This window comes from Salmo salar, chromosome ssa16 (assembly GCF_905237065.1).
Source record: "Salmo salar chromosome ssa16, Ssal_v3.1, whole genome shotgun sequence".
Classification (NCBI taxonomy): Eukaryota; Metazoa; Chordata; class Actinopteri; order Salmoniformes; family Salmonidae; genus Salmo; species Salmo salar.
The window spans coordinates 27,249,427-27,277,036 of NC_059457.1; the positions used below are offsets into that span (position 1 = coordinate 27,249,427).

A 27,610-nucleotide genomic window follows, 5' to 3' on the forward strand; every position below is an offset into this window, starting at 1 on the left:
AATCTAAAGGCCGGGGCTCAGCAGGAAGGGGCTCAGCAGGAAGGAGCTCAGCAAGACGGGGCTCAAGGCCAGCAGCAGCAGCCCCAGTGGGACGGAGACCCAGCTTTATGGCCCTCCCCACACCACAGGCCATTCCTCAAACCAGACTTTTCTGCACTGTAGGTGTATACCTGGAGTCCAACAGAGGGAATAGCAAAAAAATCGTAGTCATAGGCAACAGTACAGCATTTGAGACTGACTCATTTTGTTTACAATTTACTGTAAATGATTTACTTGTTACATTTTAACTGTTTTTGCACAATGTGTATTTTTGTACAGCGTTATCTTTGTCTTCCAGTCTGTCTATATTTATCATTGTTAGTTTGTTTCTTTAACAGTATTTCTTAGTTTTATCCTTTCAACTGTGAAGGTTTCCACTTTTAATAAAGGCTCCTGAAAATATGATTCCTAAATGTGATATTGCTCACCTGCTTTCACCTGAACAAAGCTCATTTCAGAGATTGTGTTGATTTTTTTGTTGTTGTCTTGAACACCTACTTCGAATACTGTACTTACTGCCATTTACCCCAAAAACATGCAATATGAAGAGGTTTCCTTTAGACGTCAGTATAGTATTAACTTTCAGAAAATCTATCGGAGACATACCGGTACTGTTTTCATGGAAAGATTATACAAAAATGTTGACATTTTAATTGCATTGATGGGAATGTGCAGTGAAGAGCCATAAACCACAAGAATCCACTTTACATTTTTATCCAATGTTTATTTCAAGTTTGAGTAGTTTAATGGCACCAGTTACAAGGGACTATCAGAGAGAAACAATATTTTATACTGTGTTGTACAGAAGGTTCCTACAGTACAAACATGGGTTCGGAATGGATGAGACTGAACAAGGACTGGATTTGGCACATACATTTGTATATATTTGTATATTCATATATTACGTAAATAAACAGCAACCTTCAGTCCTGACATGGAAAGATGCAGAATACATAAGACATGCCGACAGACACTGGTATGCATATACACTTATTTAAATGTATATGCATGGCTGTGTGAGTGTCTGTTTGCTTGGGAGCATATTACAAGGTGACAATAGTATGACAGATTTTATTAACTCCCTCAGCTACTCCGTCTGCCCTCTACTAGTTAAGTAGTATTACTGTGAGAGTAAAGGGGACCTTCAGGAAAAGAACACTCAATGCCATTTACCTTGTTTGCAGTCAAACTAGCATATTATTTTTTCAGGCTGTCCTTTTTGCTTGGCTACTGTTTACTCTTCATGTCTCTGGCAAACAGCCATCATATGTAGAATATATTTTACCTCCTTTATCAGAATAATAGCCAGTCAATGTTCTGTATTAGCCTGTGGTTTCCAGTTCAGACTTTATGGGTATGGCCAGTGTATTGACTTTTTAAATGAATTTTGCTAATTTAACTGATGTTCAATAACTAATGTAGTTTGTCCTATAGAACTTAACTGCAGAATGATTGCCAACATACTGCATGTAAACCATAGCAGATGTCCAAAGATAACATCAGAACAATTCCATACTGTCTTACACACTACCAGCAAGAGTCTGAAACACCTACCAGACAAACAAGTACTACAGCCAGTTCCCAATAGAGATCAGTCAAATAAAATAATTTAAACATGACATTACCAGACTAAAGGTACTGTATAGTTTCAAGGTTTTTCAAAGGCAACATACCTGTACAGACAGATACAGGTGGAGACAACTACAGAACTTTCCCCCATACACACAGATGACTCATGCTGCCATAAGTGCTGACCATAAACATGACATGGGATCAGTAACCACCACCCTATACTAACACAACATCTACAGCATGAGAAGTCAAAGCTACACAGCAAGCAGTGTTTCCCTTTGAGTCTGTGAAATGAAAGGGTCGTCCATACTTTATGAGGATGCACTGAATATATGTCTATGTCCATTCACTCATTTGCCCCTTTTTTAAAATGCAGAGCTGTTAGGTACTAAAGATTCCAGGCACAGGGAAATACGCTTCGGTCACATTGAAGTACTGTTGAACAAAACTCTGAAGGCCAACAAGAGCACTAACAATGAAAGAAACACTATAAAATGTGGTAAATACTAAGAACATTGATAACTGTATTTGTCTTCACATTATTACTGTTTTTATAAAAAAGGAAAAGGAGCGTATCATGAGTTCTTGTTGGTTTTGTAGATACAGCAACAGTAGACAGATTTTTGACACTGCAAAAACCAACAGCACAATGTCCAGTGTAAGACTTCTGTTTACATTTCTGTGTCCATTTGCTCTTACAGTTTGACTGATTATTGCTCATTGAATGATACTGCCTTAATTGGTGCATGCTTGAAAAGACATTTGAAGCTACATAATGCTAATGCATACGAATGTAGACCATCAATTGACATTTCCTTCCTTTTTGCTCTTCCAGTTCCCTGACCTTTAAGAAGTAACACTAACATACTCTGCCTACTGTCCTGTTGACCTTTACAGTATTTAGCTTTAGGCAAGTAATAAATAGGAAATATGAATGCATAAAACAATGAAACAGTACCGTTATCTTGCATATCGGATCTACACTCCCCGTCCAGGTACAGACAAATTCAACCTTTCAAGTTGTCCTCCATCCTTGTATCTGTTGTTCATTTGGAAGTGCATGCATGGTATACTAGCATAGAGAGCATGCATATTTGACTCAGGAATTTCTGCCTTTATACGGTATATAACGGTTACTGCACCAGATTTGCTACTAAGGGCTGCTTTTACCACCCCTGTGCCATAAACATGGATATTTATCACCACAGATGTCTGGGCTCCACCCGGTTGATTGAGGGTTAAGAACTGAAATGGTTATGAATACAGTAGACACCCAGCCATAGCACTACAGTATGCTGTAGTGTCTTCATTGTTGGGTCTACCTCAACTAGCAGGGTGCTGTTGGGAGACAGACTACACTTAGGGCCAGGGGCTACAGTGCTCTGGTTACATGGGCCCAGGCTGGGTTCCCCAGGGCAGAGCAGGCAGCAGCACTGCTGGGGGATCAGAGCATGGGGCAGCTGTGTGGAGGTCATGGTGTGAAATAACAGGCCAAAACAGGCATGGCTATACTGCCAATTGAATCACAAGCACCAAGTGCTCACATATGCATTCCCCTTTGACTATACTTGTACCGGCCACTTTCATGTGAGGCTGGTCACTCACCAGTTCCTCATTGCTCATCTCTTCTGACGTCCCTTGTACCTCTGTCTCACTCAATCTCTTTCTTTCCAATCTCTCTTACTTATCACTCTCTTTTATTCTCCCTTTTCAAAAATAAGACCATATTTTTCTCAGTCAACACTTCACATTATCATCTTGAAGTTTGTTACATTCCTACATACAGACACACAAATGCACTCACACCTGCACCAGGTACAGTAGAGGAGGTAGACAGAAACACAAAAACAGATTTTACCCAGAATCCAGCAGCCATGACAGCAGAATTATTGCTCCTTTGAGCTATGAGGCAGAAGAGTCTGCACAGTCACCTCTCAAACTGTGGAAAACTATTGACTATCTGCTTTTGTTGTGATGTTTCCAGGCATGTCTTTGGACTGACTATGCTTTTTCTGTTGGTATTGTAGTCCAGTCTACTTTCTAAAATATGTATTGTTCCTCCACCATCTGTTGTGCCTTCCTGGCCCATAGTGGGCATTGGAAATAGTTGTATTGACTTCTAAAAAGGGTGCATACAGTGACTGATGCTTCATTGCTGGTGGAGTGAGAGAGGTGTGATCTGTGGGGAGTCAGTGGATCTGGATAAAATATCTGTTTCTGAGTTAAACCCCCCCTTCCAATATGTCCATAAATGCTAGACCTCACTTGAAACACAGCGCTAAAAAAATGTATAATTTAATCTTCAATAACAAAATAACATTTCAGTTCTGTTAAAATATACATGGAAAAACTGTCAATATATTAGGAAACAAACTACTTTGTACAAAAAGTACATCATTGTAATTCTTATGCTAACAATTAATTATAGTGTGATATACACAAACTTAAGAGCAAGGTTGATATGTAACTAAAATAAACCATAAATTCTTTATACAAAGAAATCCTTAAATTTCATCAGATCTTAACATAATAAAGAAATGTAGACACAACTAAATTAAGAAATATGACAAAACAAATGCACTCATTCAAAAGTACTGAAGTATTTAACCATAAGATTATTGCACATCTACCTAGACTGGTTCCATTGGTGCTAGTGAGTGTTTTCATGAGGTTGATCATCAACACTTCTAAAAGCTACTGACACAATGGGGTCACAAACCACCATGGTTACTGGTTTATTTAACTGTATCCTTTATAAAACTTCACAGTTTCTACTTTAAACACATACAGTAGTTGCATTTCCACTAAATTATAACTTTAAAACAATCCGCCAAATTCAAAACGGTCTTCATGTCATCTACTTTTTTCTTCATAAAAGGCATTTGGTAATCATCCTGACTTACTCAATTTCAATCACTTGCAGTTTGACAGACAGACACAATGCACATTGCTCTAATTTCCCTCACATAAGGTGTTCTGATCGATGGCCATCCAATGAAAATCATTACAGATGTATATTGATTGGGATGGATGTTTTCAAAACTGTATCTAGCTCACTCCGTTCTGAACCATTTCAATGACTTGGTGGCTTTCCTGATATCCTTGCATCACATTCCTCCCATATGCAAATGTTTTATGTTCCAAAAAATAAATAGTAAATGAAGGCAACTTTCATTCGTTGCAACAAAATGTCTACTTCCTAAAAAGTTACGTTCTAAAATACTTCAGTTCTTTGATTTCAGTTTAATATTTTTTTGTTTATATTTTTTGAAAAAATAAAATACCTGAAATGACCTGAAATTAAAAAAAATGCAAAAATGTCTTCTGGCTTTGTAAAAAAGAAACTAACGTAAAGGGGAAAAAAGGGGGAGTAACTCAAAATGGAGGGAGAGAGAGAGAAACTCCTGGCACAGTGATTCCAGGAGTGGTCCGAGGTGTATGTCAGAAGGAGTATCATGAGAGAAGCTGGGTTCATGGTTGGTACGGGGTTGCCCTCCATCTCTCCGGAGCCTTAATCGTCTTCTCAAACCCCCGAATGGGCTTACGCACTCTATGGCCTCACTCTCTCTCTCTCATTTGTTAATGAGCAAACTGCCCGCCCAGCGGAGCTTGCAGGCAAACCACCGCCTGAGGGGACAAAAGTATTCGTAATGGAACTGCTCAAATTCGGGGGTCTGGCGGATATCACGTAAAAATGCAACGTCAAGGTCGGATTCGGTGAGGACGATGAGGAGGAGGAGCAAGACAAAGAGGAGTCCAATGGTCACAAGGAGCAAACGGAGGACACTTAAAACAAACTTATTCACCTGTTCCACTTCGCTGAGCGACGAGGCCCCCCCTGCACCCTCTACCGCCGCTCTACTGTCTGTCAAGTCGCCTGCCTCCCCCACAGAGGGGGTGCCCGCCTCCGACTCCTTCTCCTCCTCGATGCTGCATGGGGCTCCGTTGACCTGGCGTGCCACGGCCAACTCCAGGCTGTGCTCTGCCACGGGGGTGGGCAGCACGCTGTCAGAGGGGCTGTAGGCCTCGTCAGAGATCACCGCTGAGCCCTCGCTGGCGTTCGTGGCCAGGCTGCGGGAGCGCGGCATGAAGGAGTCCCCATGGGACACAGAGCGCACAGGCGTAGAGTGGGCACTGTCACGCAACGACTCCAGACCTGTCAGGGCAGGGGGGTGGGGCAAGGAGGGTGAGGGAACAGAGGGAGGGAGAGAGAAACAGAAACACTCTCAGGAGAAATAAAAACATACCAGTACAGTTGGCTACAGACGCCAGCTGTCCACACACTATGCATACACTACAGATCACTGACATGAGATGTATCTAGAGACTATCTAGTGTTCACACTGGTACAGCAGGTATAGAGGAGTTCATAAACGGGGTGTAAAGAGGTCTGTAACAGGCAGGAGACACTCAGGTTCCAGGCAGACCAGTCTGAGAAGGGAAACCTGATCATAGATCCCCAGAGTGAGAGGGGGTTTCCAGTACACACAACACTGCAGTGCTAATGTCTAATAAGAGATAGCTTCAATCCTGTGAGAGTATATCAGTGTGTTTATACAGTAACATAATGCAATCTGTTTGCTTTAACGGTGGATCATATGAACATGAGTCTGGACTGGATCATTGATCTAGATGAAGGTTTGATGAGTGGGCAATGTCCAATGACATATAGATAGATCAACAAACACATGCTCCATTCTATTTAGCAGCTCCTTCATTAGTCCCACAGCACTCTGAGCCCTCCCAGGTCTAAACCTTGAAGGTCACGGTGGGTGTGCGTTTTATCTTTCAGTCAGAAGCTAATATAGGCCTATGTACTGTATATGGACTCTTGATGGGCCTTCAAGTCAAAGTACAGGATGATAATAACACCCACTAAGTATTGCTCATTTCAACCTACTAACAGGGAGTTATAATTACCACAAAATGTGAAGTAAACAGGCCTATGCAATAACAGGGAGAATATCATAATCCACAAGATAGTAATAAATATAAATATTTCAAGTAATGTCCCATGTCAATTGAATTCCCTTTGCTCTCATTTTCAACTGTCATGATTTCCTAAATAACTATTGACTCAGTATTGGTCTCTGGGGTAGCCTATAGGGAGCTTTAGGATGCATTAAAGGTTGCTAGCTCATCGGTGATCACATGCTTACCCTGTAAAAAGCAAAAGCAGCATGTTTGAATAAACCTAAAGGATATGCAAACAAAAGTATCTATATATTCTCTTTATAAGAGCTGAAGGATAGACGTCACTGCGGGTGAGAAAGAGTTGAGCTTGCACTGACTGTTCCATTCCTCAGACAGCCACCGCAATGTTACACCTTCATAGAGGCAGAGGGATTAACATATCTCCTGAAGATGAGGCGTATGTCAATGCTCATATGTGTGCTTTTCATCCATAGGCAAAAGAAATCCTTACAAAATCGAGATTAAGCCAGCTCTGTTAAACCATGCTGACTGCTGAGATTCTGTCAAAGCAAAAGCAGGATGCCTCTGAAGTGGGTGGCAGTGAGAGGCCATCTTTACTCATTGGTAATCTCCTTCAGTACATCATAGGATATGCTTGGTTGCAGGGCAGATTGCCAAATGCAACCTACAAACAATTGACTGCACAATATATTTTGCAAAGGACATCAAAATCCTTGAAAGGCCAAGATATAATTCAAAATATATTGAAATCAAAATCAAATCATAACTTCACAAATCAACAACAAACCAGGATCAGCTCATTAGTTTGTACCTCAACCATCACAACCAGAATAATGAGACCCATAAACTCAAGACTTCCTCTAAACCAACAAAAGGATAAATGAACCGACATCTCAAAGAAAAATAGATCAAAAGAATCTCCATTCACAAAGGACCACCAAGGACCATATGATTTAGAGGATCAGACATCAACAGCATTAAATGCATGGTGCCATTTCCATTCGGTCCTCATTGATGTGGTGGGAGTGATTTAACACAGAGATAGCTGGTAACTGTGTAACACACACTCCAGGATGGTGCTGATGAGGTTACCTGTTGGGGTTCTGGACTGGGGCCGGCTGTCGGGCTGGCCGTCAGGCGGAGGGGTGCCAGGCAGGATGGGGGGAGGCAGAGGGGAGAGGCTGTCAGGCTCCTGCCCAGTCAGGGCAGGGTAGAGGGGCAGGACGCCCAGGGCCTTTCCCAGCATCCGGGGTCCCAGGCTCAGCACGCGCACCTTCACATCTCGGTAGCAGTGGTTGATCATCCGCAGGTGGACGTTCACCCGGGTGGTGATGCGGATCAGACACTTTACCATGGTGGCGTCTTCTAGAGCTCAAAGCATGTGTGTCTTTGTACAGTCCTGGTGGTCCCTGTCCCAGAGCCCTGGTGGTCTCGCTATGTGTGTTAGACCGATGGCTGCTGTCTTGACTGGCAGTATGAGGGCTAGCGAGAGCCACTGTCCTGCTCTAGCAGTGTTCAGACGGCCAGCGCTGGCCCTGTTCAGGCCCCACCCAGGGCAGTGACATACATGGAGAGAAAGGTCCTGGCTATTTTCAGCAGGGGTATTAATACTACTGTAAGACAGCCAGTCAGCACAGGCAGGGGGTGATGGGTGAGCACTTCTCATAGCTCTCTGAGACATGCAGCACCAGACCCTCTCACTCATTGCAGCAGCCTAGAGCCAGACCTGCGTATGGCCAGGTGTACATACTGGGAGGCAGGCAGGGACTCAGCTGTGACAAGGACAGGTACCAGTGACCTTCAGTCATGCTGCTCCTGTTCACCCAAGCCCATGCTGCAGTGTCAGCCTGCAAGGTTAGCCTCAGGGACAAAGGCAGGTCAGATCACTGTGTGTGAGAGGAGGAGCAGGCCCACCTGCAGGCTCAGAGCCCAGGCCCCAGGGCAGGTGGACTGACTGATGGCTGCACCAACTGCCTTTGTACTGGCACTGTACCCCTCACTCTCACACACACACCCAGCGCTGAGAGCTGGCACTGAAATAGAGCAGCCTGAGTGACACACACACATGCGACTTAGCCCTCCACTCCCACAAGCCGGGACATGGTCAAGCTCAGGTTACAGTGTGTGTATATGCGTGTGTGTTCTGGGGAGGGGGATAACAGGCTCCCAAATAGGAGCAAGAACCTGATCCATTTAAAACTCTTTGGATTTAACACCCTCCCCTCTGTTATTGCTCCATTGAATTATCCACAAATGACTTTCAAAACCACAGATCCAAACTAACGAGTTGCGACACATTCCCACAACTCTCCAGTCTAGTGTACATGTTCATATAGCTACAGAAAACTGACAGAGCTGTGTCCCTCCTGTCCACATTCTTGAGGGGATTGTTATTGAGTGTCAGGGTTGACTGAGGGGACGAGTGTGTCAAGGGTCAGGTCAAACTCTTACCCTCCATGATGGATATGTGGACGGCTCTCCGGCGGGTGCGTGGAACACTGGTGAGGCGCGGGCCATGAGTTATGGACGGACAGCTTCTACTGGGAACCAGGCCAGCCCTGTGGAGACACACAACATGCACATGTCCACACATACACAGACACACATACGGAGGCACACATGCACACACACACACACACACACATCCCATATTTGTAATCTGAGATGATACACTGCCCCCATTGACATCTAGTGGATAGCATTGATATTACCTGTGTATTTCTGGAGGCTCTCGTTTGATTTTGGCACTCTGCTCCATCACTTCTTTCGCTACTCGTCCACTACAACAGAGCACAATAATTGAGCTCAGACTTACGCGCACACACACACACACACACACACACACACACACACACACACACACGCACGCACGCACACACACACACACACACACACACACACACGACCCCAGACTCCCTGGTGCCACACAGTACACTGACAGCAGTTCAGTGAGAAGCATAAGTACAGTACATGGGAACTGAGATTAGATTAACCTCGTGAACCAACTCTCTAACCCAATCACTGTCTCAAGACAATACTGCAATATCAAAAAAAATAACCAACTCAACCTTTCATCATAACACTCTGGACTCACCTGTAATCATTTGAAACCATTTGAACATTTAGATTTCTAGTTCCTATTGCGGTGAAACACAATAACTATAAAACAGGTGAAACACAATAACTCTAAAACCTTTCAAAGGTTTCACATGCCCAGTTATTTTTCCCGCACCTTGCCCTTTGCAACTAAAACACTGTCCCCTCTGTGTCCTCTAGCCTACTGTGTGAAGTGTCAGGCTCACTACACTAAAACACTGTCCCCTCTGTGTCCTCTAGCCTACTGTGTGAGGTGTCAGGCTCACTACACTAAAACACTGTCCCCTCTGTGTCCTCTAGCCTACTGTGTGAGGTGTCAGGCTCACTACACTAAAACACTGTCCCCTCTGTGTCCTCTAGCCTACTGTGTGAGGTGTCAGGCTCACTACACTAAAACACTGTCCCCTCTGTGTCCTCTAGCCTACTGTGTGAGGTGTCAGGCTCACTACACTAAAACACTGTCCCCTCTGTGTCCTCTAGCCTACTGTGTGAGGTGTCAGGCTCACTACACTAAAACACTGTCCCCTCTGTGTCCTCTAGCCTACTGTGTGAGGTGTCAGGCTCACTACACTAAAACACTGTCCCCTCTGTGTCCTCTAGCCTACTGTGTGAGGTGTCAGGCTCACTACACTAAAACACTGTCCCCTCTGTGTCCTCTAGCCTACTGTGTGAGGTGTCAGGCTCACTACACTAAAACACTGTCCCCTCTGTGTCCTCTAGCCTACTGTGTGAGGTGTCAGGCTCACTACACTAAAACACTGTCCCCTCTGTGTCCTCTAGCCTACTGTGTGAGGTGTCAGGCTCACTACACTAAAACACTGTCCCCTCTGTGTCCTCTAGCCTACTGTGTGAGGTGTCAGGCTCACTACACTAAAACACTGTCCCCTCTGTGTCCTCTAGCCTACTGTGTGAGGTGTCAGGCTCACTACACTAAAACACTGTCCCCTCTGTGTCCTCTAGCCTACTGTGTGAGGTGTCAGGCTCACTACACTAAAACACTGTCCCCTCTGTGTCCTCTAGCCTACTGTGTGAGGTGTCAGGCTCAGGTAAAGGTCCCCTCCTGAGGGACAAGCTCTACAGCACAGCTGTGGGCTCTCTGCTGTGCCCTCTATTCACTGTCACAATTGGCTATACCTGTAGCGGAAACGACTCCCCTTGAAGAACAGGTTGCTGCTGGACACTGTCCGCACCTGACTCGACTTCTCCAGCCTGATGAAGGGGGAAAAGAAGGGAAGAGGAAAGAAAGAAAAAGGAAAGAAAGAAAAGAGGGGTGAACTTTGGGAGCTGTTAATAATTTTTACTCTTTACATTGTAAGGAGTCTGTGGACTGATCCTATTCTCCCTCCTACAGCATAACAGCCTATTCGCACTTTGCTGTTCTCACTTTTAGTACATACAATGGGCTTCTTTATTTCCAGCCTCATATGCTATCTGGTTCTCTAAGCCCAGGTTGGACTGGAAACCAACACCCTGACTGTCATGTGTTATGGCCTAGTGCCTAGTCCTCCTGGGAGATGTGTGCATGCAGTATACTGTATGTAAGACATAATAGCATATTTATACTATATGTAAGACATAATAGCATATTTATACTATATGTAAGACATACTAGCATATTTATACTGTATGTAAGACATAATAGCATATTTATACTATATGTAAGACATAGCTTAGTTATAACTATGGGAAAATTACATAAAAGATGTAATTGTGGTGTGTGTGCCTGATGTGCATGTGTCTGTTTCTGTGGGATGTAGCTCTCATAGACAGATGGCTTTCATTACAGCAGTATGAAACTCTGTGCCAATGAGCCAGGCGTCCCTGAAAATCCACCAGTCCCCACTGAGATCTACAGCCCTATAGCCGGAAATCTCATCATACTAATTCCATTTCGCTGTGTGCTGTGAGCTGCCCTACGCTTGCCCTTTCCTCCCCCCTTTCCCTCTTCTCCCTCCCCCTTCCTCTGTGTCCTTATATCACCTGAGCACTCTCTCAGTCCACACGCTCCTTAGTATCATTCCCTGTCACCCTCATCCATTACAACACTCTCTCCAGTCATTGTGTTGATGTGCTGCAGGGGGTGGGGATGTTTTAACTCCTCCCAGAGGTGGTGGGTAGAGGACATACAATCAGTCATTGCTGAGACGGAAGGAGGACTAATTTCTCTGGAGGAGCAGTGGGGTGTTCACTGCCTCACTCCAGTGCACACTCACTCACAATAGGTCACCGTTGCCACGCGTCTCATCCCCTCTCTGAGAAGGACGCTTCAGGGTGAGAGGAGAGCCCCCTTCGGACCCCTCTCACAGATACACTGGAGTACAATGTGTAGCTACAGACTAGATGAAGAACAACACTTACTTGTAGAAGGCTTGGTTCTCCACTCCACATTTCCACAGGTGCTTGCAGGCCTCTGGTGTTGGTGCAAAGTATGTCAAGATGATCTTTTTGTCCTGCACATTAGAAATAAATGTGCAGGAAAATAAAACAAACTGACAGTTTATCTCAGAGTTTCAAGAGTCAAGAGTCATTACTGTAACTACCGCTGTTGATTGAACACACTGGTCTGTGGTATGACTAGATCATGGTGTCTCCAAGCCCTGTTGTCGGAGTATAATGGCCTTAGAACAGTCCCAGTATGTTGCTGCACTGCTCTCTCTGCTTGACTCCCCCAATACACAACAATAATTCATGCTCTCACCTCCTTCTGATTTGCATATATATGGAATATCTTTCCCTCGAACTTCAGTTTAGTCACCTCATTCCTGCCCACAAGGAAAGGGGATAGTTACACACACATATCCGGCTGCACTGAGAGGCTCTTTAAAAAGTCCTCACAACCACTAAAAGATCACACAAAAAGCTCCATGTTTGTCTGACAGAACACATTTCTGATAATATCCCAGGCAAACTGGCGACATGGGATGGGTAAAACCAACAAAGCAGCCATAAATATTGTAACATGTTGTAACATTCACATTGTCTACTTGGCCAGAATTAGTAAGTATTATAGACATACGGTACTGAATTAGGCAGTGGGATTTCTATATCTAACCCATATTGAACTATTACAGTACCCAATATAGTGGGTTACTGGCTTAAAGAGAGGAGCTGTATGGAATAGAATACAGCATTGATCCATGTGTCTTTGAAGATTCTTATAGCCACAGCTGCATGCCTGAACATTTCTGCGTTGTGGTTGAAAACATGTTTTTCTCTTAAGCATCCAATCTGTAAACAAGTTGATTTTTGAACAGACAGGCTGTGGAATCATATGCCCAGAATGGTAGCGACTAGCTAACATAATGAGACACCTATAAGTCCTGTATGCATTCTGGCCCTCTGATCAGGAGGAGAGAGAGAGACAGATGGACACACTCCGTTGATTGTGACAGTATAACAAGATAGGGCATTTTGGTTTAGGGTTAGAGGAGAAATCATTCTACTCACCACTTGAGGAAATGAACCCTCTTATTTCCCTGAAGCACGACAAATCCAAACGGGGTGAAGGCAAGAAAGGCTGGATTTCCAGATACATCCTGTCAGAAAAAGAAAAAAGTGTTTTACATAACAGCACCATACAATACTCGATATACCTGTATCAAATACACACACGCACTGAACATACTACATAACTGTATATGCTGCTATTTGTTTTAGAAAGTTGTTGTCCGTTCTACCAAGAGAGACCTCAAAGCTCAAGTAGAGGGGGAAAAAAAGGGTCTTTAAATGAAAATGTCTTAAACTGAAGCAGCAGTGTGTGAGAATTGGCCACCTTGCATGGATGAGGATCCACACCATATGTCTCCAGCATCTGGGCTTTCTGGAGGAAGTTCAGCTCTGATGTTTCAGGTGTCTGGCCACTGAGAGAGAGCACCAACAAATATGGCATCAATGTCTGATTAAGATACTTAACATCAATACAGCCAGGTCTATGAAACGAACAAGTAAAGGTAAAACGCCTGAATAATATTAACAGTGACAAAACTCTTCCCCTTACACAGAGGATTGATCACCAGACTGAGCTAGCAGATGCTGAATAGACCACAGAGATCTGGATACATAGCCAGACATGCAGATAGTGTGTCAACCGTCCTAGATGCCTTTACAAATGAACATTTAATCAAGCACCAACCATTCAACATCCAATAGCAATGGAGTAATGTGAGTATCAGCCTGACCTCCAGCACAATCAATGGAAAAAACACATCAAGATATGCCCGCGACCCTTAGGCTTGAATTACTGATACACTCAAAAAATCGAAATAGGCACCTGCCTCAGCATTCCAAGGATATTTTCCACAGCCAGGCATGTTGGACAGGTGTTTTGTTGGTGGTGAGACGTGAACAACCCACTAGAGTGCAGCAGAGGATCTTATCTAGAATTATCTTACAGCTCCTATATCTACGAACCTGACTACACTCATTTGGGTGCAGTCACATCCTCCATGCTTTCCACAGTATAAAGTATGTTCCATGGCCATGACCAGTTCACGGGATTCCAAAAGGGTTCTTCGGCTGTCCCCATAGGATAACCCGTTTTGGTTCCAGGTAGAACCCTTTTGGGTTCCATGTAGAACACTCTGTGGAAAGGGTTCTACATGGAACCCAAAAGAGTTCGACCTGGAAACAAAAAGGTTCTACCTACAACCAAAAAGGGTTCTTCAAAGGGTTTGCCTATGGGGACAGCCAAAGAAACCTTTTTAGGTTTTAGATACTGAAGCACCTTTTTTCAGTGTAGACAAAGCACTCAGTAATAGCAACAAACATTAAAGAACCTTCAAATCACCTCTGAGCTAAAGTTAAAATGTCTAATCCATGTTTCAATGTATTTTCATTTCTATAGAGCACATTATCTCATACTAATTATGGTTTAAACAAAGGAGAAGTGCCTTGTGGGAGGATAAATAGCTCATTCATTATGGCTAAACCATTATCCATGCGGCCTCAATCACATGACCTTCAGAGTCCTGAGGGAGAGCGTGAAGGATCAGTGCGGTAAGTGTCTGTCACAGCCTGTGTATCATCATGAAGAAACCCTTAGTGATGCTTAATCTGCTAACCTGTGTATCATCATGAAGAACCTCAGCGATGCTTAATCTGCTAACCTGTGTATCAGCGATGCTTAATCTGCTAACCTGTGTATCATCATGAAGAACCTCAGCGATGCTTAATCTGCTAACCTGTGTATCAGCGATGCTTAATCTGCTAACCTGTGTATCAGCGATGCTTAATCTGCTAACCTGTGTATCATCATGAAGAAACCCTCAGTGATGCTTAATCTGCTAACCTGTGTATCAGCGATGCTTAATCTGCTAACCTGTGTATCATCATGAAGAAACCCTCAGTGATGCTTAATCTGCTAACCTGTGTATCATCATGAAGAAACCCTCAGTGATGCTTAATCTGCTAACCTGTGTATCATCATGAAGAAACCCTCAGTGATGCTTAATCTCCTAACCTGCTGGCAGAGAAAGTGATGTGTGTGCGTGTTTGTGTGTGTGCGTTGTGTGCACACTACCTTATCCTACTTCATTAGGTGTAATGCATTGCACTCCCTACCAGATCATTAGTACACTAATGACTGTTCTAATGAAAGGTAGTACTAATTTGTGTGCTCAAGACAATTCCACCATCTCAACTCTGTTTTCTACAAAAGCCTTAAATAACAAAGGGCCATTAGCCAGTCTATCTGCCTGTTTCTGCTAGTTGCAAGCTTTAGAAGATTTTCCATTTGATGAAACAAATGTTTGAGAAAAGGGTGAAGGAACTAGTCTCCAAGACGATAACAATTGCAGCGCTTTGAGATTTATTTTAAATGAATAGCGCTATAAAAGTTGAATCACTTGTAAGTGCTTTGAGTTGTCTTATAGGTTGAATGTTGTGTGTATGCATGAACGTGCATGTGTGAGTGGTTGAGAGAGACCCAGGAACAGTGGATTGGTCCTTACATCAATTCTGTCTTGTGTATATCTGAGATTCGTCTCTCCAGCTTCTCTGAATGTTTTGGAAAGAACTGGAATTTAGAGCTGTATCCTTCAGGATGTTTCCCAGGGTCATAGTCCCCAATCTCAGCTGGAACACAGAGATAGAAAAATATTCATGAAATTATATACCATTTGACAGCACCACACTCTAACCCTACATGGTTACATACAGTATATACAGTAATATGTCTAATATCCACATCATTCCATGTGTTGGTTCACAGGCAGCCTGTGTTGTATGTCAGCAGAGCTCTGAAATGACAACATTTTAAAATGGCCCAGAGTTGCTGTTGTTTATTTGTGACTTCATGCAGCACTGAAGTCCCTGACAATTATTTCCCCCAGCGAGCAAGGACGAGAAGGTGACCAGGCAGCACATCTTTAATTCAGCAGCAGCCCTTCCTCCTGAACAGAGCAAGGGCACCTGCCAAGGGACCTGATACTGCACTTTCTGGAGACTTTGGCTCGCTCCCTGTACCCCTCAAATATGTTTTTAGAGGGTCTACTATATGTGAGCTCCATGCTTACCTGAGAATGCTGTTCATTGACTACATCTCAGCATTCAACACCATTGACACTGAGCTCAAGGCATGAACCCCACCCTCTGCAAATGGATCCAGGACTTGCTGACAGGTAGGCCGCAGGTTTTCTATTTCTTTATTTTTTAACCTTTATTTAACTAGGCAAGTCAGTTAAGAACAAATTCTTATTTACAATGACGGCCTAGGAACAGTGGATTAATTGCCTTGTTCAGGGGCAGAACATCAGATTTTTACCTTGTCAGCTCAGGGATTCGATCCACCAACCTTTCGGTTACTGGCCCAACACTCTAACCACTAGGCTACCTGCCACCCCTGGTAGTGAGGTTAGGCAACAACACCTCCGCCACGCTGACCCTCAAAACGGGGGCCCCCCAGGGGTGTGTGGTCAGCCCCCTACTGCACTCCCTGTACACCCACAACTGCGTGGCCGCGCATGACTCCAACACCATCATTAAGTTTAACGATGACACACTGGTGGTGGGCCTGATGTTGACTGAGATGAAACAGCCTACAGGGAGGAGGTTAGAGCCCTGTCAAGTGGTTCCAGGAAAACAGCCTCTCCCTCAATGTCAGCAAAACAAAGGAGCTGATCGTGGACTACAGGAAACGGAGGGGGGAGGATAAAAAACGTCAAGTTCATTGGCATAGACATCACAGATGACCTGACATGGTCCAATCACACCAACCACCGTTGTAAGGAAGGCGCAACAGTGCCTCTTCAACCTCAGGCGACTGAAGAAATTCGGCATGGGCCCACGGGTCCTCAAGAAGTTCTACAGTTACACCATCGAGAGCATCTTAACCGGCTGCATCACCACCTGGTACGGCAACTGCACCACCTTCAACCAGAATGCTCTACAGAGGGTGGTGAGGACGGCCCAATGCCCTGCAGGACATCTACTCCAGAGGGTGTCGGAGGAAGGCCCGAAAGATAATCAAGGACTTCAGTCGCCGAGCCACAGACTGTTCACTCGGTTACCATCTGGCAAGCGGTATCAGAGCATTGGGTCTCGGACCAACAGGCTCTGACAGCTACTACCACCAAGCTATTCGACTGGTGAACAGCTAACCCTAGATGTCTTCCTGCATAGACCTGCACCTTAGAGACTATTTGCACCTTAGAGATTATTTCCACTGACTACCCACACATCAAAACCTTACACACAAACGTACACCCAAACATACACTCAGAACACACACACACAGACATGCACACACACACAGTCAAAGCTGCTGTTCTAGTATATACTATTTATTCTACTGCGTGACCAAGTCACTACCCACTTTATATTTGTAAATACAGTGTAATACATTCCATTATTACTATGCATACTACCTCTCCTATTACTTCTATTAATAGTTATTTTGGACTTGGCTATTTCTATTGCTGTAAATGTAATTGAATAATGTACTGCATTGTTGAGGGAGCAAGCACATAAGCATTTCATTGCACCTGCTGTAAACTGTGTACGTGACGAATACAATTTGCTTTGATTTTAAACAGCTAACGATAGTGCTGATAGCAAGATGCCTGATAATCATGTTGAAGACCTTATAACCTAGCAACCTCATGTTTATGCATTCAAAGCATTGATCTTACTTATCATCCGTCCCATCTTTCTTTGTCAGCTATGGTTTGACAGTGTAAATTAGTATGGAGGTGCACATGTTGTCTGCATGAAATTCTAATTTCATGCTTTTTAGTATACAGTAGAGATCAGTCAATACGGAGGTAAGAAACCCACAGGACATATAATTTGCGTTACAAACTGATTACACTACAATCCAGGATTTTTTCCCCTGGCTGGTATTTATCTCGATGGTGGGGTGACTGGCAGGGGAGAAGTAATTTGAAAATACAGTCCAGAGAGTGGGGCAGGCAAATCCAGCCTGTCAGGTCCTGTCACTGTACCTTGCAGGATGAAGGCAGCCAGCATGGCAGCATCCGATGTCTTACACAGGAGGCGGCCGTGGTACAGATCTCTCTTGATCTGCAGGAAGACTAAATATCTGGAACCAGAACAGAGAGGGGAAAGAAGGTCAGAGGTCATGAAACTCAGTCACACGTCTACTTTAATGAGATTCATCAATATTACAGACATATTTTTAGATCTATTGCAAAACAACTACATGGCAAGACATCACCACTGACAAACTCAAAAGAATGTTGATTTTCAGATTCCCTTGGGTGCTTTGAATAAAAAATTATAGATTTTGCACAAAATGTGCTTTCTGTTTCTGGGGAAAGGATGTTTAAATTAGTTTTGGGGACAGGGTTTGGTAGGGAAGGTCCTGAGGCAAACTGCTGCTATTGTCGACTGACTGTGTTTCTGTTCAAGCCTACAGATTAGAACCCAGATGGGACCAGGGCCTCCCAGAACACAGCAGCACTGTCTGCCAGATACACCAGCTGCACTGGCTTCAGACTGAGACTAACACCTGGAACAATGCAGCTACACTGGCTGCAGACTAAGACTAACACCTGGAACAATGCAGGTGTTAGCAATGGTTTATGTACAGGTTTGCCCATTTAAAGATTCTGAACGTGAATGTAACACGTGAAAGAAACGGTTTAATGGATCATTTGGAGAGACGACCAAATGGACCCCAGATTCCCCTGACACCAACTTGACACAAATAACACCAGAATAAGTCCAGGAGAACCCATGTGAATGCAAAAAGACACGTTTGCTCGGCTGTAACTTTGTAATCTAGACCAGCTCCACAACAGTTAATAGCATATCACTTAAGGAGCATTATGTGTTAAAAAAACTACCTCCCATTCCCTCTCTGGGTGATACCATTAAATCACCAATGCTGTACCCTGACAATTTTCTGCCCTACATTTATTTTGTCTTTTTATCTGCCTTTCACACTTCTGCTGTCGGTAGATTTGTTGAAGGACAGCCGTGAATTGAAATGAATATTTTACCCATCCCTATCCTCTTCCCTTATTGTGTGGTCTAACCATTGTGCTATATATTATACAGTATCCTTTCAGCATTTGATTAACAAGGAAACAACATTGAAAAAGACATGTCATTGATTTGTATCATTTACCCTCCTTTTACCGTTCCTCTCCCTGACCTCCAACTAGATGAGGTGGTCTATCCCTCCCTGCCACTCTCATAATCTCTCTCTCTATCTCTCTTTTCCTCAGCCTTCACTCCCCTTCTCCCCTCCCTCTCCCACTCCATCAGAACCTCTCACCCACACATAATCCACACAATTCATTATCAGCACTCAGCATTCTATGTTCCTTTCATCACACCCAAGTGAATGAATCCCTAGACAGTAATGAATATGAGATGTCAAACACCTCATATGAAACAGGCTAGGTGTGTATGCCTCCTTTCAACACATACACAAACATTGTAATAGACATAATCAAACACACGTACCGATACACAGACAAAAGAAACACACTCATACTCAATTGCACACGTACAGTGCATTCAGAAAGTATTCAGACCCTTCACTTTTTCCACATTTTGTTACGTTACAGCCTTATTCTAAAATGGATTAAATAAAACATTTTCCTCATCAATCTACACACAATACCACTTAAGGACAAAACGACTCCAAATTGAGCTCAGGTGCATCCTGTTTTCATTGATCATCCTTGAGATGTTTCTACAACTTTATTGGAGTCCACGTGTGGTAAATTCAATTGATTGGACATGATTTGGAAAGGCACACACTTGTCTATACAAGGTCCCACAGTTGACAGTGCATGTCAGAGCAAAAACCAAGGAATTGTTCATAGAACTCCGAGACAGGATTTTGTCGAGGCACAGATCTGGGGAAGGGTACCAAATAAAGGTCCAGCATTGAAGGTCCCCAAGAACACAGTGGCCTCCATCATTCTTAAATGGAAGAAGTTTGGAACCACCAAGACTCTTCCTACAGCTGGCCGCCCGGCCAAACTGAGCAATCGGGGGAGAAGGGCCTTGGTAAAGGAGGTGACCAAGAACCCAATGGTCACTCTGACAGAGCTCCAGAGTTCCTCTGTGGAGATGGGAAAACCTTCCAAAAGGACAATCATCTCTGCAGCATTCCACCAATCAGGCCTTTATGGTAAAGTGGCCAGGCGGAAGCCACTCAGTAAAAGGCACATGACAGTCTGCTTAGAGTTTGCCAAAATGCACCTAACCTGTTAGGGATGGGGGGCAGTATTTACACGGCCGGATAAAAAACGTACCCGATTTAATCTGGTTATTACTACTGCCCAGAAACTAGAATATGCATATAATTATTGGCTTTGGATAGAAAACACCCTAAAGTTTCTAAAACTGTTTGAATGGTGTCTGTGAGTATAACAGAACTCATATGGCAGGCAAAAACATGAGAAGATTCCTTACAGGAAGTGGCCTGTCTGACAATTTCTTGGGCTTCTTCACTCTCTTTATTGAAAACTGAGGATCTCTGCTGTAACGTGACACTTCCTACGGCTCCCATAGGCTCTCAGAAGGCGGGAAAAAGCTGAATGATGTCTTTGGAGCCCCTGGCTGAAAAACATTAGCGCCTTTGGTAAGTGGTCGATCAGAGGACAATGAGACTGAGGCGCGTGCACGAGGCGACCCCATGTTTTTATTTTCTCTGTCTTTGAACGTAAACAGGGTTTCCCGGTCGGAATATTATTGCTTTTTTACGAGAAAAATGGCATAAAAATGTATTTTAAACAGCGGTTGACATGCTTCGAAGTACGGTAATGTAATATTTAGAATTTTTTTGTCACGAAACGCGTCGGGCGCATCACCCTTCTTTACCCTTCGGATAGTGTCTTGAACGCACGAACAAAACAGAGGATATTTGAACATAACTATGGATTATTTTGAACCAAACCAACATTTGTTATTGAAGTAGAAGTCCTGGGAGTGCATTCTGACGAAGAACAGCAAAGGTAATCCAATTTTTCTTATAGTAAATCTGACTTTGGTGAGGGCTAAACTTGGTGGGTGTCTAAATAGCTAGCCCGTGATGGCTGGGCTATCTACTCAGAATATTGCAAAATCTGCTTTCACCGAAAAGCTATTTTAAAATCGGACATAGCGACTGCATAAAGGAGTTCTGTAACTATAATTATTAAAATAATTGTTATGTTTTTTGTGAACGTTTATCGTGAGTAATTTAGTAAATTCACCGGAAGTTTGCGGTGGGAATGCTAGTTCCGAACGTCACATGCTAATGTAAAAAGATGGTTTTTGATATAAATATGAACTTGATTGAACAAAACATGCATGTATTGTATAACATAATGTCCTAGGATTGTCATCTGATGAAGATCATCAAAGGTTAGTGCTGCATTTAGCTGTGGTTTGGGTTTATGTGACATTATATGCTAGCTTGAAAAATAGGTGTCTAATTATTTCTGGCTGGGTACTCTGCTGACATAATCTAATGTTTTGCTTTCGTTGTAAAGCCTTTTTGAAATCGAACAGTGTGGTTAGATTAACGAGAGCCTTGTCTTTAAAATGGTGTAAAATAGTCATATGTTTGAGAAATTGAAGTAATAGCATTTCTAAGGTATTTGAATATCGCGCCACGGGATTACACTGGCTGTTGCGTAGGTGGGATGATTTCGTCCCACCTACCCTAGAGAGGCTAAATGACTCTCAGACCATGAGAAACAAGATTCTCTGCTCTGATGAAACCAAGATTGAACTCTTTGGCCTGAATGCCAACCGTCACGTCTGGAGGAAACCTGTCACCATCCCTACGGTGAAGCATTGTGGTGGCAGCATCATTCTGTGGGGATGTTTTTCAGCGGTAGGGACTGGGAGACTAGTCAGGGTTAAGGAAAAGATGAACGGAGCAAAATACAGAGAGATCCTTGATGAAAACCTGCTCCAGAGCACTCAGGACCTCAGACTGGGGCGAAGGTTCACCTTCAAACAGGACAACGACCCTAAGCACACAGCCAAGACAATACAGGAGTGGCTTCGGGACAAGTCTCTGAATGTCCTTGAGTGCCCAGCCAGAACCCGGACTTGAACCTGATTGAACATCTCTGGAGAGACCTGAAAATAGCTGTGCAGCGACGCTCCTCATCCAACCTGACAGAGATTGAGAGGATCTGCAGAGAAGAATGGAGAAACTCCACAAATACAGGTGTGCCAAGCTTGTAGCATCATACCTAAGAAGACTTGATGCTGTAATCGCTGCCAAAGGTGCTTCAACAAAGTACTGAGTAAAGGATCTGAAAACTTATGGCAATGTGATATTTCAATTTTTTTAATTATATAAAAATGTTGTAAAAATGTCCAATAACCTTTTTTTACTTTGCCATTATGGGGTATTGTGGGTAGATTGATGAGGAAAAAAACAATTTAATCAATTTTAAAATAAGGCTGTAATGTAACAAAATGTGGAAAAAGTGAAGGGGTACTTTCCGAATACACTGTACTTGCTTCTTTGATGTCATCATCAGGAGGTAGAAATCAGAGCGTATCAGAGGATGTTTAAAGGCCCTATTGAGGGCACAGAGAGGCTTTTCTGGGTGACCTCATTGCAGACTGCACAGGAGATGAGGGAGTCAGGCGAAGAACTGTGCAAAAATGATTCCAATCTGAGCTAGCTGGGGGCTAATCATGTATCATTTAGAGGAGTCTGCTAGCCGTCACTGACCCTCAGTCCTCCTCCTTCCCTGTCTTCCCTCAACAGCCAGCCAGTCAGCCGGCCAGAGAGACCAACGGAGAGCACAGCCCAGCTACACAGCCTCCCAATTTAGCAGAAATTTCTGAGAACAGGCTCGCCCGCCAGCTTACTTAGGAAGGCTTTTTACGTACATCTCAACTTTACTTCAAACTGCAGTCTCTTTTTAATATTTATCGCACTATTTTAGACACAAAGTGCTCAGAATTGTTTTATTATGGAGGCCCTTCAATAATGACTAGAAAAACTAAAAATACTGTATGTGCATTCAGCAGGCTAACACTTCTGGAGGAAAAGAAAAGTATGAAAAAAGGTGATAAGCAGAGGGTGCTTTGAAACTGCTTTTGAAAAGGCTAAAGTTATTAAAAGATTTTATACACAAAGCCATGGCTGCTCTACCTTACTTCTTTTTTATACTAGAGCAGTGGTTCCCAAACTTTTTATAGTCCCGTACCCCTTCAAACATTCAACCTCCAGCTTCATACCCCCTCTAGCACCAGGGTCAGCGCACACTCAAATGTTTTTTTTTTTGCCATCATTGTAAGCTATAAGATAAATGTATTAAACATTAGAATGAGTGTGAGTTTTTGTCACAACCCGGCTCGTGGGAAGTGACAAAGAACTCTTATAGGACCAGGGCACAAATAATAATATAATAATAATCAATAATTTTGCTCTATATTTAGCCATCTTAAATAAAACCTTATTTGTTCATCAAAAATTGTGAATAACTCACTACAGGTTAATGAGAAGGGTGTGCTTGAAAGGATATACATAACTCTGCAATGCTGGGTTGTATTGGAGAGAGTCTCAGTCTTAAATCATTTTCCACACAGTCTGTGCCTGTATTTAGTTTTCATGCTAGTGAGGGCCGAGAATCCACTCTCACATAGGTACGTGGTTGCAAAGGGCATCAGTGTCTTAACAGCGCGATTTGCCAAGGCAAGAAACTCTGAGCACAGCCCTTTCCAGAAATCTGGCAGTGGCTTCTGATTAAATTGAATTTTCACAGAACCGCTTGTTGCAATTTCGATGAGACTTTCTTGTTCAGATATCGGTAAGTGGACTGGAGGCAGGGCATGAAAGGGATAACAAATCCAGTTGTTTGTGTCGTCCATTTCAGGAAAGTACCTGCGTAATTGTGCACACAGCTCACTCAGGCGCTTCGCTATATCACATTTGACATTGTCCGTAAGCTTGAGTTCATTTGCACACAAAAAAATCATACAATGATGGAAAGACCTGTGTGTTGTCCTTGTTAATGCAGACAGAAAAGAGCTCCAACTTCTTAATCATAGCCTCAATTTTGTCCCGCACTTTGAATATAGTTGTGGAGAGTCCCTGTAATCGTAGATTCAGATCATTCAGGCGAGAAAAAACATCACCCAGATAGGCCAGTCGTGTGAGAAACTCGTCATCGTGCAAGCGGTCAGACAAGTGAAAATGATGGTCAGTGAAGAAAACTTTAAGCTTGTCTCCCCATATAAAAAAAACATGTCAATACTTTTCCCCTTGATAACCAGCGGACTTCTGTATGTTTTAAAAGCGTTACATGTTCGCTACCCATATCATTGTATAATGCAATAGTTTTTTGTGCCTTTCCCCCAGCATTGTCCCAGCCTTATCCGTGGCAGCAGGAATAATTAAGTCCTCCACAATAGTATGGGGCTTGCTTGTCCTAGCCACTCGGTAGCTCACCATATAAGATGCTTCTAGCCCCTTCTTATTAATGGTATCTGTTGCTTTTATACATGTCTTACTACTCGAAAGTCGTCTTTATTCTCGCTCCAAAAACTCCCGTGGCTTATTTTCAAATGGTCATGTTTCGTTTCTAAATGTCTGCGCAAGAGTGAAGGTTTAACGCGAAAGAGTAACGGATAATGTGATTGGATGTTAATTATTTGATAGGCTACCTGTACTTGACATTGTGTTGTTATTTCACTAGATGGTTTCATTTTATTTTTGGCAGTGAAATGTACCCCAGCTTGGGAATACCTGTACTAGAGGAACCCAGAGTGGTGGCTGGGGGAGTGGTTGTTGGCATTTCTTTACTTTGCTGAGGATCACAAAAATCCTACCTGGTTATTTCCTCTTTGAGAGCAGCGGGATCAGGAGGGTAAAACTTGACTCTGAGACACATGGTGAACGGAGGCTGGGCTGGGGGACAAAGGCTTGAGTCAGCAATGGAGAACAAAATAGTCAGGAACATTTCATGGTCAGAGTTAAAATGATTAACTGAAAAAATGCTCTAAAAGCACCACCTTGCAAAAGTGTTCTAACATAGTGCTAACATGAATTGATGAAACCATTTCAGTTAACATATTAGCATTTCAAATGGCTACTCAATTTAAACAGAACCCATTAATTAAGCAATCTTTGAAGGTGGCACTGAAAAACGATTACCATAAATGAAAATGACTTTCGATCTTTACTTCATATACAGTATACATACACAGTATACAGTAGATTAGGTTAACGGAATCTCACTTAAACTCTGTATCCACAATTAGCAAGACACAGTTCATGATGATTTGCAAAGACAAGAGAGTGGGTGAGAGACCTTAGTGTGGATTATCTTCTGCTAGGATTTATTTGAGTTTTTTTGAGGGACAGTTCATCTTTTCTGTCCATACTCACAGTCAAATGGAGAATCTTGATCTGTTGAAATCATAATACAGTAACTTCCTACCATCTGTATTCAAATGCACAATCATTACATTTACATTTTAGCAGACACTCTTAGCCAGAGCCATGTACAGGAGAAATTAGGGTTAAGTGCCTTGCTCAAGGGCTCATGACAGATTTGTCACCTAGCTGGCTCAGGGATTTGAACCAGCAACCTTTTGGTTACTGGCCCAACACGCTTAACCATTAGGCTACCTGCCACCCATTAGTCAAGTTACATAATGTGTCATTAGAGACACCATGGTGATGATAACTAGAATTGCTCAATTGGCAGAATGATCATAGCATGAACAGGAAGACACTCGAAATACTTACATTTCATCTGCTTGGCAATACACTTTGTGACCTCCAACCAATGCTGCATCAACAACAACAAAAAGACACATGATCAAAGTGTGACAAAAGTGAAACGTCTGTCAATCCTGCATCTACCGCCTTAACTACAGCTGAGCTGAGCTGTTACTCATGACGCCATACTCAAATCACTCCATATCACTCTACAAAAGCTAGCAGGTTAAATGCAATAGACAGGAATGACCGTTCATCTAAAGACGTGTGAAAGCCTGTGTCATGTCATGTCAGCTTCGGATCTAAAACACACCAACATCATTCATGCTATCAAGTCCTGATTTGTATCATTAAATCAACATCATGCTGAAGCAAATTGAAGAGTAAAGGCCCATACAGATAACCTCTTTGTCTATAAATGACAGTAATGGATGTTGTATCAGATGAGACAGACAGACAGAGACAGACAGACAGACAGACAGACAGACAGACAGACTGCGGCAGTACTCTCTAGGCTCAGTGCTGAAGGTAACTCTGGTTCTGCCAGTATATCAGGCCCTGGTTCATCCCCCTGTCCTTCTGGGAACATTAACTCCATCAAGCCCCTCTCCTCATTGGAAATGCAGGATCAGCAGGACCTGTGTCTTATCTCTGTGGCTAAAACACACACTCTAAGCACATGTTAATTCTTCATGAATCAAGCAGTGCAGCTACAAGCTATTTCTGAGAGAATATAATAACCTTTAGTGCTCTGCTGCTGCTGATGGAATGAGTGTCGCTCTAATATGGTGTGTTATGAAAGAAAGAAAATAACATACATTTTCAATCTGGCCCTGTATCTCTTTCAACCGTCACCTCTGCTGCAGTATGCTTCATGCAGCACACGGACACACACACGCACGCACGCAAGCACTCACACACACACCCGCTGTTTGTCTGGGTCCACATATCTGATGCCAAAGTAGTCCTTCTCCAGTAGGTTCAGGTGGTGGCAGATGAGGTCGAACAGATACTGTCCTTTAGCATCCCGCTGCAAGACAAGGAGAAAACAATAACATGAGGAACTGACAGAAAACACAAGAGCACTACAAACTACTGTAAGCAGGCAATTTCGGGGAAATACCCCCACTTAAAGGACATAAGTGAGCTGGCCCAGGGACTCAACTCCATTAGGACATGAGGGAGAACCTTTGCCAAAGTTTGAGTGTGAGACTAAGGGCAGAGAGGGAGGTCATTTACTGATATATAAATGTGCTTCATATTTCCTAGAACCTGTGGAAATATCTAGGATTTATACAATATTGATGACAGCCACCACAGCCATCTGCTGAGTCTGGGCCAGAAGCCCTCCATAGCTGAGAAAAAATGAGAGAGTGGATTAAGTGTGCTGAGATCTGGCTGGGTTAGACTGATGAACTGTGACCCTCCCTTGCTTGCATGTGGGCACGCTGCCCTATGAGCAGCAGTCTGGCACACCACACAGTGGCACAGAGGACTGGACGCAGTGGGCACACTCCTCCACTGACTCTCTACTGCACATCTGATGCCCCCGTCGGTCTCCTATATTCTGCACAGCCACAGGTGCAATTCCTATGGACTAACCCAGCCTCCCTATTGAGTCCAGACCCTCTACACTGAGTTTAATGCAAATGTTTCTTCTCCGTAAAATTACTGTACCTCTAGGCCTGTACATTTAGACAGACAAATGGTGTGTTACAGCACCTCCGCTTATATTCTAAAATTGAATGAAGGTTAACCAAGTTTCACACAGTTTAGGTATGATGATTGGTCAAACCCATAATACACTATATTCAC

At 43.3% G+C, this 27,610-nt stretch overlaps 1 protein-coding gene across 5 annotated transcripts in view; it reads right to left on the reverse strand.

The window, feature by feature from the left end:
- Positions 1-742: 742 nt before the first annotated feature.
- LOC106573489 (FERM domain-containing protein 5) overlaps positions 743-27,610 on the reverse strand; it is a 122,386-nt gene continuing 95,518 nt past the window's right edge. The window contains exons 2-15 of one of the 5 annotated variants that reach the window (XM_014148576.2): positions 26,721-26,825; positions 25,823-25,865; positions 25,460-25,480; positions 24,901-24,979; positions 18,081-18,178; positions 15,591-15,714; positions 13,415-13,502; positions 13,090-13,178; positions 12,341-12,404; positions 12,001-12,083; positions 10,777-10,851; positions 9,258-9,326; positions 8,998-9,104; positions 743-5,767 (exon numbers count right to left, since the gene is read on the reverse strand). In XM_014148576.2, coding sequence (XP_014004051.1) covers positions 5,184-5,767; positions 8,998-9,104; positions 9,258-9,326; positions 10,777-10,851; positions 12,001-12,083; positions 12,341-12,404; positions 13,090-13,178; positions 13,415-13,502; positions 15,591-15,714; positions 18,081-18,178; positions 24,901-24,979; positions 25,460-25,480; positions 25,823-25,865; positions 26,721-26,825 — 1,629 coding nt within the window. In that variant the 3' untranslated portion in view covers positions 743-5,183. Of the gene's footprint in view, positions 5,768-8,997; positions 9,105-9,257; positions 9,327-10,776; positions 10,852-12,000; positions 12,093-12,340; positions 12,405-13,089; positions 13,179-13,414; positions 13,503-15,590; positions 15,715-18,080; positions 18,179-24,900; positions 24,980-25,459; positions 25,481-25,822; positions 25,866-26,712; positions 26,826-27,610 lie in introns of those variants that run through there. The other 4 variants (XM_014148575.2, XM_014148579.2, XM_014148577.2 and 1 more) reach the window with 4 other exon arrangements.